Consider the following 16,007-nt stretch of genomic DNA (forward strand, 5'->3'; position numbering starts at 1 on the left):
AACTAATCTGTACCTTTGGTCTGGATGTTGTAATAAGCTGCAACATTTCCCTATAGCTTTCATTTAAAAAATAAATTATAAATGGAACAGTGAATAGATGGATGGCAGATGGTGAGAGCCCGGTGTGTCACTGCTGGGGCAGGGGAAGAGGTCAGAGTGACCCATGGGCTAATGGACTCGATCTGGCGATTCAGTATGAGACTTTACTATTAGTTCTTGCTTGGTTTAATCTAGACCCAGTCCATGTGAATACCCAAGTTGGTACACACACATGTATTTCCTTGTTCTGTCAACTGAGGGGGCCTGGAAGCAATGACTCGCCAGTAGCAACACGCACACCCAGTGCCTAGATTTTGGTTTCTGATAGAATTCTCCAATAGAAGGAACCAGACCTCTTGGAGAAATGATTGCTTCTAGGTCTGGGGAGGAGATAGAGAAGATCTGAAGTATCTCGAAGTGGCAGGAAATAAGGAGGAGCTGAAAAAAAAAACAAACCAAAAACCTCTGAGAACAAACAAAATGCAATGATGAAGACATGTCAAAGGGACCCTAAAGCCAACTGAAGAACTCCCAATAGCCAAAGCTGGAACAAACTGGGCAAAGCAAAATAAAGTTGAAATGAATTATAACCCCAAATATGAAATAAATATACATGAGTTCATACTGATACAAATAATGGCTAAAGAAAGAAATAAATGAGGAGAATAAACTAATTTCCCATGCAGAAGAACTCTAAATAATTTATGAAGAAACTCCACCATGAAGAAGAGGGAGCCTAACTTCCCACTCCTTAAGCATAGTGACTTTTTCCAAAAAGGACAGTATAGAAAGAGGGGGAGTGAAAGAGTAACAGTGGAGAAAATTGATAAATTATCCATCAACCAGGTAATCAAGACTAGCATCAACAGCGATGTCAGGATGCCTGTTTGTGTCCTTGATATGACGCGACAAGACGGCACTTGCTTCGTGGCTTTCCTCCTTGAAACACATTATCCCAGTCGGATCATGAGAAAAACACCAGACAAATTCCAATCGAGGGACATTCTACAACACATCTGACCTGTACTTTTCAAAGATGTCAAGGTCCTCAGAAACACGGAAAGCCTGACAAGCTCTCACAGTCAAGAGAAGTCCAATAAGACATAACCCCTAAATGTGGCATGGGGCCCTAGATGGGATCCTGCAGCAGGAAACAGAAATCACCAGAGAACTGGAGAATATTCAAATAAAGTATGAGCTTTAGTTAATAATGGTATATTGGTGTTGGTTCATTGCTTGTGACAAATGTACAATACTAAGATGTTAATAACAGAAGTAATTGAGATTGGGGTATACAGGAACCGTCTGTTCTCCTTGCCAAAATTCTCTAAATTTAAACTGTTTTAAAATTAAAAGTGTATTTAAGAAAAGGAAAATGAAAATTATGAAGTGATTCAACTGTAAAGAAAAGTTCAGAAAGTAATTGAATAGACACAGGTACTCATCAGCTAGTTTAACAGATTCTAGCATTTTGCCCCATTTGTCTTTCCAAGAACCATTTCCATGCATATATTATGCTTGGGTTATATATGTATATTTCCATGAACAAGATATGCTGTTGTTTTTGTATTAATAGTTACATAAATAGTGCATGCATGCATGGCTAAGTCACTTCAGTTCAGGCTCCTCTGTCCATGGGGATTCTCCAGGCAAGAACACTGGAGTGGTTGCCATACCCTCCTCCAGGGGATCTTCCCAAACCAGGGATCGAACCTAGGTCTCCTGCATTTCAGGCAGACTCTTTACCATCTGAGCCACCAGGGAAGCCCTCATAAACAGTAGCATGTGGTTATTTAACTTTTGCAAATTGCTCCTTCATACAACATTAGTTGTTAAATTTATCTATGTTGATCATGACTACTTATATCTAGTTCACTCATCTTGACCTCTGTATAGTATCTTATTGTAAAAATAACACGCCATTTTTCATCCTTCCCCTGAGGGACAATTAGGGAATTTTTTTTACTGTTGAAAATAATGTTTCTGTGAATACTCTTACATGTGTCTTCCAGTGCATATGTCAAAAGGTTTTAGGATATACTCTGAATGAGTAACATTGTTGGGTTGTAGGTTAGGTACAAGAATTCAATTCTGCCGGTCATCCCTGTGAAAAGCTGGTACAGTCCAATTCTTAATTTTGCCAACCAGATTGCTGAGTATATTTTCCTGCTTATTGGCTGTTCTGGTTTCTTCTGTGAATTGCCTGTTTATAGCTATTGCTTTTTTTTTTTTTTTTTGTACTGAGTTGCTTAAAAATCCCTTACCGAATACATATTTAATTTGCTACAAAGGTAATGCAAGATTCTTGGGTATCTTAATCCAGCGAGGACTGCAGCAGGCTCACAGGGTCTCACAAAAGCCAGCTGTCCATCTCTTCAGAATTCTGTGCTCAGTGATCTCACATTGGTTGCTTAAATTAGCCGTAGTGGAATTTCCTTGATTTTCTAATCAAGGAAGATTAGAAAGTTCTAAAAATCAGGGCTCCCACTCCCTATTCCGACATAGCCCACTGTTGGACACACCAGTACACTGCTTATCTTAACCTCCACCTGAGTCCCACTTGCCTCAACCATCCCCTTAATATGATTAGTTTCAAAGCAATCCCTGACCTCCTAACTTGACTTTCTGACCTGTTGGAACTCAGTTTTGGACCTCTTTCAGGAGCTATTTCATTAGGGTTTCTATAATAAAAAATACATACAATATCCTATTAAACTAATACCTCTTCAACTTTGAAAGAAAGAAAGTGAAACTGTTAGTCGTTCAGTTACGTCCGACTCTTTGTGACCCCATGGACCGTAGCCTGTCAGGTTCCTCTGTTCATGGAATTCTCCAGGCAAGAATACTGGAGTGGGTAGCCCCATTCCCTTCTCCAAGGTCTCTTCCCAATCCAGAGATTGAACCCGGGTCTCCTGCATTGCAGGCTGATTCTTTACCATCTGAGCCACCAGGAAAGCCCAATACATCTTCAACTTTGAAGCTGTTCACTGTTCATTTAAAGCAAAGGGAGGCCCCTTCAGTGGCCATAATACACAATTATCCAAGCCCAGAAGTAGAAGCCAAATATCTAGTGATCTTGGCATTGGAAGGGACCTCAGATGTTACCATGCCGGCCTCTGTTAATCCAGTGCTTCTTTGGACAGTTTGCCACTAGGTGTGGATCCAGTTTGCCCAGTATATGTGGATCCAGCCTCTGCCTCCTTCTTATGCTGAGCTCTTTCCCACACAAGGCAGTGCTGCAAGCAGAGCCTGCAAGATAATGGTAGTTATTTGTTACTATTGGAAAAGAAGAAACATTCTTAAAAATAACTAATACCTCCTTTCCTTCCCGTTGGGCTAGCTCTGCCCATTGGAATTACCTGGGTCAAGCCTAGGAATCATTTTCCAAGCGTATGAAAACAGACGTCACATGAAACTTAATGTCTGTATGTCTAAATGACCCCTCATGGGATACAGGAAGCAATCCTTTGCCATTCTTGCCCTTCGCCAGTACGGCGTTCTCTTGTGGATCCGTGGTCCTCCACAGACAGACATAAACATGCCGATTCTCCAGATGTGGTCTGCACACTGTGGAGCCGCAGAGAGCTACATAACTTTAAGGTCTCACTTATTTGCAGCGGGTCCACGAGGCCAGCAACAGAGTTTGGTTCTATTAAGGAGCCTAACACACTGGTGCCTCTCAAATTATTTTTTCACTGAAAAAATGTACAAATATATTCTATAAAATAAGGCTTCACCAGAACTTAATATCCAGAAGAGAATATTTTTCAGGAACATTCTCAATGATCAACAAGGGGATTATTCCTTCTGCGGGTCTCCTGTGACCACTTGCCCCAGCTGCTGCTATGGTGATATTTTTGCTCGTCTTTCCATATTTGTATTCTTGGAATATATATGGGAATTTAGAACTGGTGAAAAAAATGTGTTCTGCTCTAAGAAACTCCAATATGTGAAAAATCTAGATTAATAAAATACGTTAGGAGACAATTATTCCTTGAGTCTGGCTTCTGTTGCCTGTGCATTGATTTATAGATTATTAATTATTTGACAAAGAAACTAAAGGTAGGAACTATACTATGGGATACCAAGGTACCACTCTCAACTAGAAGCCAAAGAAAGAAATCATGGTATTTTTAGAAGCAGGAAGGTCTACTCCAATATGATCATCTCTTGGAGGAGAAAACAGAGCTACAGCGACCCTCGGAGTCACACTGCTTTGCAGAGTGGGGCGGGGCATGTTGCTGACAGAACATCTCAGGGCTGGTGGCTTTAATCAGAGTGAAGAGAAATTTTGATTTAACTCCACTTTTCAGGTACTTCTAAGATGCATTTCAAAGATGAAGAAGCATCTTTTGTGCTCTCTGCCAGCCAAGGATCCTTAAGATTGAAAGTGAAGGAGTCAAGACAGCAGACCCATCTCAGAGATCAAGTGAAATAGACAAGTGAAGAAATATGGAGCCAGAACAGGGCTCCGGGTATGGCTTGCTTTCCCACAGATGATGATCGGGAGTTGAACACCTCCACACCCTCAGGCCAGTGCCAGCTTGTGGAAAGCTGGGCAGCGAGAGAAGTCTTCCAGCCTCCACCTTGGATCCATGGTGAGCACAAGGGTGCCTGTCCCTCCTGGCTCAGGCCTGGGTTTTCCAGGAACTCCCCTTACTAATGTTTCACCAGAATGCGATTCTGGAAGGTGTCTCAAAGATGTCCCTCTGTCCCTGTGCAAATGTTTTCTGAAACCTCCACCTTGCATTTCAAGTATTATGGAGGAATGCAGCACTGAAGGCCCCGTGAGCTGGTGTCCCTGAGCATCTAAAATAGGAAATCTTCTCAAGTTGAGTGTAAACAGATCTCAGGGAGACTGGGACTCACATCTCTGTGGCTGTGCAGGCACTGGGAACAGCTGGAGATCCCTTATCTCTTTCCTGCCCCTGGGTTGCTTTGTGGAGACCCCTTGGTGGCTTCTTCAGCTCAAGCCCTTTGTAGGGGACCTTGGGCAGATGTATCTCTGAAAGTGTATTTATTTGCAGAGACAGCTGTGGGCATGGAGGTTGGAGATGTGCTCTACTAACTCACATAATAGCAAAAACGGAAAGCATTGTGCTAAGCTTTTTTAGAACAGCTGCAAAATTTCTAAATTACATAATGGACTCTTTAAAACTTAAAATTTAGATACAATTGCACACAACGAAGTGCATCTATCTTAAGTGTACAGTTTGACTTGTTTTGATGAATGCATACGCTACCATGCTTTTGAGGCTCATCTATGCTTTTGTATGCATTAATAGTTCTTTCTTTTTTATTAGTATCCAGTATTGCGTTGAATGGATAGATCGCAATTTGTTTGTCCTTTTCCCTTTTGAGGTACATTTGGGTCGTTTCCAGTTTTTTGCTATTAGGAGCAAAGCAACTATCAACGTTCCCATTTAGGTCTCTTTGTGGATATATTTTCATTTCTTTTGGTTAAATAGCTAGGGGTAGAATTGCTGGATCACGAGTTAGGTATTTATTTAACCTCACAGGAAACTGCCAGACAGTTTACATAATGCACTCAATTAATGAACCTGATTACTTAAGAAGTCAATTCTCTGACATTTTTTGTTTCATGATTTGTTTTTGTCTTGAATTTCATTGATAGGATATGGGTAGTTATTCTTTGAAATATATCCTTAAGAATAAGACCTTGATTAACTATACAATTTTAGTGATTCTTTAATGCTTCTGATTTGTTTATACAAACAGCTTGGAATCTGGAAGAATCCTACTGGACACCTGGGATGATCTTTCATGAATCTCTCCCATAATTTTTTTCTTATTTTCTTTAATATTTTATACATACAGAAATATGTGTAACATATGTGTTAGTTATAAGCATAATTAAAAAATGGAAATCTGTAAGTGTACCAGCCCATCCGAGGATGAACGTGTTTCCAGGAACACTGCATGAGCTTAGCGGTTTGCTCCACTTCTCCCGGAAGTAACCAAGATCCTGGGTTTTGTGCTCCTCATGAATCCCCTTGCTAAGACAAAACCAAAGCAAAACAAAACAAAAATATTATAGTCTGTATTTAGATATCTTGCTTTAAAATTTGCCTCGTGGTTCTTGTTTTCCCTGCTTTTAAGAGCTTTGTCAAAATGGGAGTATGTGTACAGCTTTTCAGAACTTGCATTTCTTTACCTAACATTGTGTTTCAAAGATCTGCTGGTGTTGCGTGTGGCTGTAGTTTATTCACTTACTGTTGCATGACATTCCTTCCTGGGAATATATCACAATACAGTGTATTACCTGTCAACTGTCTTTTGCAGTGTTTCTCATATTTTTCACTCCATATATATTCCATTGAGTGGGGGTGGGGTGGGGGTGGGGGGGAACCTGGTACATTTAGCCCAGTAATTTGAGATATAACTCTTTTCAAGTAAACAGTTTTTATAAAGTGAAAATGAGCAACCAGCTTCAGTTCCAAAATAAGGGAAATTTATAGGATACCTGAGGAAAACTGCATAAAACAAAACGTGTGACACGTTGGCAGTATAGTTGTAAAGACTCCAATTAATGTTTTACTACGTGGTTTTATTTCCAAGGTTGAAAAAATAAGTTTGACTTTGGTATGTAGAATGTAATAATTGAAGAATATACAAATCACCTTCTATGTGTAATCAAGGTAGAGCTGAAAGGGAATCTAAATTTTGATTCTCTTTGTCTAAATATTAAGGCATATACTTAAAAAATCTAACTTAACTATCTAAAATGATTTAATCTTATTGACGTCTTAGTACTTTAGGATAAAACAACATTTTAAAAAATCACAGAGGAAAAGTCATTTTCTTTAAAAAAAATCCTACAATTTAAGTAACTATGCATTTCTCTTTATTTCATATACCTCTTATGTTCTCAGGGACAAATTAATGAATTTTCTAATACTAAAACTATATTGTGTAGTATTTAAAGATTTTATATTAGCATCATTCCTTTAAAAACTCAACTCTAAACTTTTGTCTTAATTTAGATGTATTGTAAAATCCTGAATACTAAATATAATAAAGATATGCTATTGATATTCCTTTACATTTAATTGCAAAATGGATCTGTAAGCATCAAGACCAACTTCATGTAGGGTATTGCCTGGAGAAATATTTTAAAATAAAATTTAAAAATATAAGTAGATCAAATTTTAATTATTCATATGGCAGTGCCTACTTTTAAAATGATAAGTGCTAAGTTTCAATTTCTTTTTAAAGATTCTAATTTCCTTCTTTCTTTGTTAATGTCCAGGAATATCTAAAACTGGAACATTTTAAAATTAAGCTGAATTTCAGTTAAACAAAACAATCCCATATGAATGACTTAAGTAAGAAAAGATTTATTTCCTTCTATCCAACTGACTCACTGAATTGAGCTAAAAATTTCCAAGAGGCAAATGATGTAGGGAATAAATATAGGGGGGAAAGGGCTAGGTTTCCATTATAATAGCTTTTGATTTGTTTTCAGCTCTTAATTAAAAAATTATTTACGAACGATGGAATGCATAATGTAACGTCGAAATCTTTTACAATTAGAGTAAAAAAGGAAACCTACTTTCATTTAGAACAGATCCGATCTTACCAGACAGCCTGATAATTTATGAGACAAACACTTCTACATCTCGACATCCACAATTCTTATTAGCCATCTTCTTTTTATTTACTGTTGCCATCAATTAGCCTGAGTCATGAAGCCGGACCACATTAAAGGCGACACGTGGTCCAATCACTATGTTTAAAAGTCCACGTATTTCAAACTCCTCTCTCTAGATCTCGCTGGGCTGTTTCCCGCTTTAAGGACCTGGTTTCCGCAGCATTTATTCATTAGATGGCAGTCCCCGGGCAGGCTCTCTTTGGGGAAACCCCTCCTCGGGCACCTTCAAGAAAACCACGGAGGAGACCGGGCGGGCGCTAGTTTCCAGTCCTTTACGGAGCAAAGGAGGGAAGACAGACGCGCCCGGAAGGACGCGAGCAGGTGCGGGTGGGCTCCCGCAGTGGCCGCTCGGCGATCGGGCGCGGCGTGTCCGCGTGCCGAGAGCCCGGCCGGGAGACTTCGGCCCCAGGCCTCGAGCGCATCCTCCGGGGGCCCCCCGGAACGCCCCCTTGGCCTCCGGGGGCCCCCGCACCCCCGCACCGAGCACGCGCCCTGGCTGCCGCCCGCAGCCGCCCACGTGGTGGGGCCGGCAGAGGAGCGAGTCCACGAGCCGCTCCCCGGACCCGCCGCGGGTCTCCGGTGTCGGGCCGGCGCAACCCAGCTCGGCCGGCCCCCGGCCCGGGCCCCCAGATTTCCTCTCCCGGAGGGAGGGGACACTCGGCGGGCCGGCCCTCCCCGCGCCCGCCGCGCCCCCTGGCGGCTGCGGCGGGGACGCGCCCCGGGCGCGCGGGGCGGCCCGTCTGGGCCCCCCTACGCCCGCTCCGGGCCCCCGCCGGCAGTCTCCCCGGGCTCCTGGGCCCGAGCCGCGCCCTTCCCCCTGGCTGCCCGCGAGTCCCGGGACTATGGGGTCCCCTGGGGCGACGCCGCGGCCGTCCCGGCCTTGAGCCAAAGTGCCCGCTTAGTAGCCTGGTTGGGGGGGGGGGGGCGTCTCCTTTCTCCCAGGTATGCCCCTCCCGCCACATTCGAGCTTTCCAGCCGGCTGCGAAAAAATGCCGCATGCACGCACTTATTTATTTATTTTGCAACAGCTGCAAGACACAATGAAGCTTTTCAAGAACCGGGGCAACGCGCGCTCCAGCCGCGCTGTTGTTGTTTTCAATGAACCTCTCGGGCCTCGCGCTCCCCTCCCAGCCCGACCCAGCCCCTCCCCCGCTCCCCAGCCCGCTCCTCGGCCGGGCCGGGCCCGGCGCCGGGGGCATTGTTTTTGGAGTCTTGCGGGAGGGGCGCGCGCGTGCAGGCTGGCCGGCGCAGTGCGGTGGGGGTGAGAGCAGGGGCGCGCGCGCGCGGGAGCCGGTGCGCGCGGGCGGGGCGCGGGGGCGGTGCCTCGCCGCCTAGCCGCCCGCGCCGGGGCTCCGCTCCGCACGTCCCTGTGTTCCTGGGCTCCGGCTCTTGGCGCGCGCCGGCCGGGGCCCGGCCCTCCGCGCGCCGGGGCTGCGGCTGTGGCCGCTCCAGTGCGCGCGCGCGTGTGAGTGTGTGTGCGCGGCCCCGAGCGCACGCGCGCGCCAGGCCCCAGTGTGTGGCAGCGGCGGCGGCAGCGGCGCGGCGGGGCTGAGGCTCTTGTTTACCAGCATTAACTCCGCTGAGCGGAAAAAAAAAAAAAGGGGGGGGAACAACCCGAGGAGGAGCGAGCGCACCAGGCGAACTCGAGAGGCGGGCGAGGGAGAGGGACGCCACCGGCGAGCCTGGCCCCGGCGCGCCCGTGCCTGGAGCTTGCCGACCCCCGGGCCCTCCACGCCCCTCCCGCGCGAGGGGAGCTCCACGGCGCGCCGCGGCTTTGACCTTCAGCGAGCCGGAGCCCCCGCGCCGTGCCGGCGGCGGGCGGGGGCCGGCGCGGGGCGGGCGGCGGGAGCGCAGAGCGCGGCCGGCCCGCCGCTTTGTGTGTGTCCTGGATTTGGGAAGGAGCTCGCGGCGGCGGCGGCGGCGAGCGGAGCCCGGCGGAGGAGGAGCAGCAGGAGGAGGAGGAGGGGAGCGGCTCATTCATTTTTCCTCCGCATTTCTGCCCCCGGCCGGCCTCCCCCGCGACCCGGGCTCCGGGGCCGTCTTGCGAACTGCGTCGCGCCCTCCCGCCGCGGAGGCTCGGGCGTCGGGCCGCCTCCCTCTCTGTCTGGGGTCGGGTTTGTTTTCCTTCGCCAAGACGGATCCGGGCTTGGCCCCCTTCTCTTCGCAGTTTTTCCTCCCTCCTGCCTCTCTGGGTTTGAAAATGGAGGCCGACGACGCAGACAGCCCGCCCCGGCGCGCCCCGGGTTCCCGACTCCGCCGAGCGCTGGGCCGCGGCTGCCGGCGCTGAGGGCCGCCCGCCGCCACCGCCCGCCCCGTCCGCGCCTCCCCGCGGACCCCCGGCCGGCGCCGCCTCGGGAAGTGTTGTCGCCTTCGCCCTTGTTTTTGGAGGTGGGGAGGGGACGAAGACTCGGAGACTTTTTCTTTTCCTCCTCCACCCCCCCCTTTTTTTTTTTTGAGAAAGGGGAATTTGGTCCCAAATAAAAGGAATGAAGTCTAGCTCCGGAGGAGGGTCCCCGACCTCGCTGTGGGGACTCCTGTTTTTCTCCGCCGCGCTCTCGCTCTGGCCCACGAGTGGAGAAAGTGAGTATGTGCCCGCCGCCCGCGGCCACTGCGGGAACTTTTCCTCCGAGGGGCTGCGCCCTGTTTGCGAAACCCGAGTTGCCACCGTCGCAGCTGTCGGGCTCCCGGGCTCTGGGGCCGCGGGGCGGGGCGCGGAGGGGCTCGGCCGCAAAGCCGGGGGGGATCCCGGGGCCCAGGTCGTTGGTTCGGAGGCCCGCGTGGCCCCGGGCTCGGCGCATCCCCGCGCGGGAAGGCCCTCGGTGGCTCTCCCTTCCGCGGTCCCTAGAGCCCTGCTCCGCGGCCCGGCTGTCTGGGCTGCTCTCCATACCCAGCGGCCCGCGGCGGGGCCAGGCCCCGGGGCTCCAGCGGGGAAGTTCGCGCCCAGCCGCCCGCACCGCGTGCCCGCGCGGGGCCTCCCGACACGCGGCGCGCAGGCGGCGGTGACAGCTCGCGCGGCGCCCTCGCGGCTGGGGACAGGTTCGGTGCCCGGGGGTGGGAGCCGGCAGCCCGCCGACCCCGGGGCTGCAAGGTGCCCAGGAGGAGGTGCCCGGTGAGGAGGCCCCGCGGCCCCAGGACAGGTTTCCAGACATTCCAGCGAGACCTCCTGTCGCTCGCCGCGCTTGGCCCCTTGGGCTCTTTGGGTTCCCTGTCGCTTTCGCCGGATCTGCGGCAGGTCGCCAGCCCCCTCCGGCCTCCCGGGGCTGCTCAGTGCGGCTGGGGGTGCGGGGAGCGTTCCCACTTACGTTTCGCACCCCACTGTACAGCCCCTGGAAAAAGGCGAAGTCGGGGGCTCGGCGTCAGTCGGGCTGTTCGGGACAGCGCGTACGGACCCCGAGTTCAGAGGGTTTGGGGGGCCCTTCTCCGCGTTTTCTAGCGGCTCGTGGACTCTCTCTTCGTCCCGGCGGGGCTAGGGGTGGTAGGGCGGCCTCCGAGTGTGCGGGAGTGGGTGTGTGGTCGGAGCCGACGTGCATTTCCACACACGTGCTCGCAGCCACACGGCCGCCCAGGGACACCGGGCCGCCGTGCCCGGGGGAGAGGTGGCCCGCGTCGCGGTTTCGGGCGCGCGGGGCCCCGCGGCGGTGGGCGTGCGGGGAGGGGGCTCCGCGTGGCGAGCGCGCGGCCCCGGCTTGGGCTTCGTGTCCCGAGTTGTGTTGCGCGCCCCCCCACCCCCCGCCCGCACTTCCTCTGCACAGTTAATAAGCAATATCGCTCCACGCGCTGCCGCTTGCAATCGGATAGCTTTTGTTTTGGTGGTGTCGGCTAGGGGTAGGGACGGGCAGGGAGGGAGGGAGAGAGAACTTAGGGCCCCGCGGTATGTGGAGCGGGGAGAGGAGGGGTTTCCATTCTTCTCCAAACAGTAAAGGGAGGCTCTGCTGGTCCATTCGGGACGGCAGGGTATCTTGAGCACGATTATAAAGTTTAAATGCAGGCACAGAACTGGGGCTGGGAACGGCGAGGGCGTGTTGGTGAGTAATGTTTGCCGAGTGTATGCAGGTGGTGCCAATTAACTTTGAAAAATCACGACGGCGCCTTGCAGAGTGAGGGGGAGAGTCAGGAGGCAGCGGGGGGCTGCCTGGCCGCGTCTTAGGTGCAATTCGGAAAGACTGTTCGTATAAACAAACCCTTCTTAAACGTTTTGTAAGAAATGCGTTCACGACGGAGTATGAGCAGATTTTTACAGGATTAGCGTGTTTACTGCGTGGAGTAAGACTCGCTTTGAGTCCGGACCCTCCACAAATCTGAGCTCTCCTGCTCTTTGTTTCCTGAAGTTTCCGCACGCTGGATTGGGCGAAAGGCTCTCGGCACCCTTCTAAGGCTCACAGATGGTGTTTGGGGGCACAGAGAGGGGCTTCTAGCCTTCAGGAGCTAAATATAGTTCAGGAGACACAAGAGAGTTAATCCATTTTATTACGGCATGTTGTTGAACTGTGTCCTGTCTCTAGTTTTATTGTTTAATGTTAGTAAGTTCTGAAATTCACAACACCAGGGTTGGCCTTGCTTCTCCGACGCAGGACTCCGGGATTTTAAAATAGGATGTCTTGTTGTTTGGAATTCTTGATGAAAAATACTCTTTGTGAAAGGTGTTTTGTTCTGTTTGTTTTTCTTGAGAAAACAGGCAGGAGAGGAAGGGGCGTTTTAACTACTTTTATAGTACAAGATGCCAAACTTTGCTCAAGGATCCGTTGCAAATAGTTGGTTTCTGAAAACTTGATGGATGGCCAGAAGGCGCCCCATTCCTGATTATGGTTTGTTGAAGTTCTAACTCACTACCTGCCCCTCCCTATAGCTAGGAAGTTTTCAGGAGTAAATGGTATACTCAGCATGTGTTCAGCTCTTAGTCCAAAAGGTACTGGAACTCTTACTTCTGATAGAACTAAACCACCGGCTCCTATCAGAGACGAGCATTGTTTTGACTGTCTAGTATAATATAATAAAGATTGGGGTGCTGTTGATTAATAATGTGTTGGCTTATTTAGGGATTAGTGTTTTCTCTCAGAGTGTAATAGCAGTAGGGGTGATTAAAAAAAAAACACAAAAGCCTTTAATTTGGAAAACCTAGCAGTTTTGAAGCAGATGAAGTCATAAAGACTATGTATCAGTGTATTGTGAACACTGCATCTAAAAAAGGGAGGTCTGGAAGTTAGGAGTGATAGCCAAATAATATGATGCTTAAAAAAAAAAAATCAGTGTGCCCTTTAAAGGTATTGTGGCCGTCTCATTAAAAAGATTCAGTCATCTTTCTGCCCCAGGCACAGTAATACCCTATTGTCAGGGAAATGTAGGTATGTGAAAGATGGGTGTTTAAAGAGCTTTGCTGTTTTATTACCAGGAGAAGAATCTCAATAAGAAGTTTGGAAAGAACCTAAATAGCAAATTATAGTTTAGCCTCTCTAGAGGGAAATAGCAAGTAAAGGGTACTTTTGTGGAGGGGTGGGGGTGTGGGTTTGAAGTTTAAAAGGTTATATGTTTAATTTGTCAGAAGGATTAGAAAAGTCCAACATTAAGAAATATGCTAAGGTTGACTGGAAGAACCTTAAAAACATCATGCTTAGTGAAAGAAGTCAGTCACAGAAGACCACATATTGTATGATTCCATTTATATGAAGTCCAGAATAAGCAAATCCATAGAGACAGAAAGTAGATTAGTGGTTGCATAGGGCTGGGGAAGGAGGGGGTACGGGTTTCTTTTAGGGGTGATGAACATACTCTAAAATTAGATTGTGGTAATGGTTGCACAACTTTCTGAAAATGCTAAAAACCATTGAATTGTGTACTTTAAATTAGTGACTTTTATGGTATGTGAATTATATCCCAATAAAGCTGTTTTTCTTTCAAGAAACATGTTAAGGTTGAAAGAATGTATTATGTTACTTTGAACATAGAATCTGTTGATAGATTAAAATTATTAAGTAACTTTGTCCAGCAGGTTGGTGTCTCCTTTTTTAAAATTTATGGAGTTTTTCAGACTCATGAACTACAAATTGATCATTGAAGCTATAACAGCGGAGATTGAATGCCATAGGGGAAAAGGACAGACAGGAAAAAAGAAGCTTGGTTAGGAATAGTTCACATGAAGGATTAAGGGGTTGGGTGAAAAGAAATGCAAGTGCTGCGAGTGAAAGTCAGCTTTGTGACACTGAAATCCTTGACTGAATCTGAAACAACGTTGGTCTTTCCAAGACTAGAGTTTAGGAGCTGAGTCTGATGGCGTTTTGTATTCCAGTTTTCTTACATATTTTTTTTCCAACAAAGAAATAATGTAATGTTTTAAGATGATAAAGAATTCCCACTGTCTCTTTTGATATCCCATATTAACCACCCTGGTAGTAAAAACTTAAGAACTGCTCATTGTAATACAGTAGGCTTTTTCTTTTTTCTTTTTTTTTCTCTTTTCTTTGTTACTTGTTTTATTTCTTAAATAGTTGCAGAGTCTGAGCAGGAAAGAGAATTTCTGTAGGATGCAGAAGTTTTTTTAGATACACAGTGATTATATTTTTTTAATTAAAATTTCTTATCAAAAAAAAGATTTAAAAACATAGCAGAAGGATTTTTGTCTTCAAACTGGTCTGCCTTTATCCAGACTTACCTTGGCCTGTTAATAGGAAAATACCTAAAGAGTAACTGTTTACATTTGTTTTTGGTTTTTGTGTAAGGCTCAGTTTACTAATAAAAATGATTCCTGTTGTTCTTATTGTTGTAAGATCAGAGCAGTAATGAATATCAACTGGATCATTTTCACTTGCTGCCTTCCAGTTTTGCCAAGGAGAGCCCTCATGGGACAGTAGCTTCCTTTTAAATCTGGTTTCATTTGTTTTGTAAGAATGTGCTGTCAGAAGCAGCTGAATCCAGCCAGCACTTATTGAGTACCTGCTGTATGGAAGCTGGACACTGCCTTACGTGATGCCCGCACAGAGAGAATTCCACTTTTGTCCTTAGGACATTTTACATAATCCTGTGTGAAACAAAGTTTCTTGAAAATTCACATCTTTTTCTGACTCGGCCCAGTATGCAGTTCTGGAACAACATTTTAAAGGCCCTTTAGAAACATTTCTATAGACTTAAGATAGGAAGCCTATCAATGTTATTGATTTTTCTGGAGGCATGCGTGGCATGGCTTGCCTTCTGAATACCCGCCCTTTGCATTGCTGCTGGCAGGCTGTGATGTACCTGTCAGTCACCCATCTCGATCAGCTGTGCTGTCTCCTTTATGACATTAGTTTGACAATTGTGATTAAAAATGTGCAGTGCTGTGTTTACCATTTGCCAAAACTTCAGTAGGAGTCACAGGTGTGCATGAGAATGTTCTATGGCACGTTTTGAGTTGTAAGGAAGGTGGGACTGACTGTAAAGCTTTTCTGGATTTATGCATTGCTTAGTTAGCTTTCTGGAAAACTTTAGGGAACTCATAATTGTAAGTCCTTGTTTAATTTCAAATACTTTGCTGCTTTTGAAAGCATGAGATTGAGGAGGTTATCAAACCTTGAAATGTCTTTTAATTGTGAAATGTCTTTTAATTGTAAAATGTCCAAGCCATGTTTCTCTCTCGGTTGTGATTTTTTTTCTCCAATTTGTTTTCAAAACTCATTTAAAACATCAACCCTAGTTCACGGAGGAGGGATTTGTGCCTGTGGGCCAACCTGTTTGAACTGCTGTTCTTAGCCTACTTATGACAGGTGCCATCTGAGTCCAAGGATGCACGCCCTCAATTGTACTAAATATATGATGGTTGCACACGTGCTTGGGATACAGTTTCTTGATCTCTCTGTCTGCGATGTTCTGAAGGAAAATTCTAAACGCTTTAAAGGCAACAAGTTGAATTATGAATGAAGCACTCTGACCTCTCCTTGAAAATGGCGTTTGGCATCTGATTATGCAGAGGAGCTTTTCCAGTTATTTGAAAACAAATGATTTGGCTTAAACTGAGAGGTGGCAGGGGTGAGGGTCGGGGGGTTGGAAGTCCTAATGTTTTTGCACATTGAGACCTGTTGACATTTGGGGAGGATTTTCAGTATTTGGAAACATTAAAACTTTGAAATGTGTCACTCTTACCCCAACCCCCAAGGATCTGGAAAGAACTGGTTGTTCTTAGGAAAGGGCATATGGTTGGTATAAAATGGTTGGTAAACAGAAGATCTTTAAAAACAAATTAAGTTGTTAATCTCAATAGATGCATACTCCCTGGGCATGATAAAGTGTGTTTGTTTCTTTTGTTAAATTGTTTAGGTTATATTTGACT

General features: G+C 46.8%; 1 protein-coding gene and 1 non-coding gene across 4 annotated transcripts in view; one reads left to right on the forward strand and one right to left on the reverse strand.

Moving 5' to 3' along the window:
- Positions 1 to 1,731: 1,731 nt before the first annotated feature.
- Positions 1,732 to 1,803, reverse strand: TRNAF-GAA (transfer RNA phenylalanine (anticodon GAA)). The gene has a single exon. It is a non-coding gene; the product is annotated as a tRNA-Phe (tRNA).
- A 2,568-nt stretch (positions 1,804 to 4,371) lies between these two features.
- The window catches only part of IGF1R (insulin like growth factor 1 receptor), a 306,192-nt gene continuing 294,556 nt past the window's right edge, over positions 4,372 to 16,007 (forward strand). Inside the window, exon 1 of one of the 3 annotated variants that reach the window (XM_055556577.1) lies at positions 4,372 to 4,637. In XM_055556577.1, coding sequence (XP_055412552.1) covers positions 4,517 to 4,637 — 121 coding nt within the window. In that variant the 5' untranslated portion in view covers positions 4,372 to 4,516. Of the gene's footprint in view, positions 4,638 to 9,120; positions 10,292 to 11,627; positions 11,737 to 16,007 lie in introns of those variants that run through there. The other 2 variants (XM_055556578.1, XM_055556579.1) reach the window with 2 other exon arrangements.

The sequence above is a fragment of the Bubalus kerabau genome, chromosome 19 (genome assembly GCF_029407905.1).
Source record: "Bubalus kerabau isolate K-KA32 ecotype Philippines breed swamp buffalo chromosome 19, PCC_UOA_SB_1v2, whole genome shotgun sequence".
Taxonomy (NCBI): domain Eukaryota; kingdom Metazoa; phylum Chordata; class Mammalia; order Artiodactyla; family Bovidae; genus Bubalus; species Bubalus kerabau.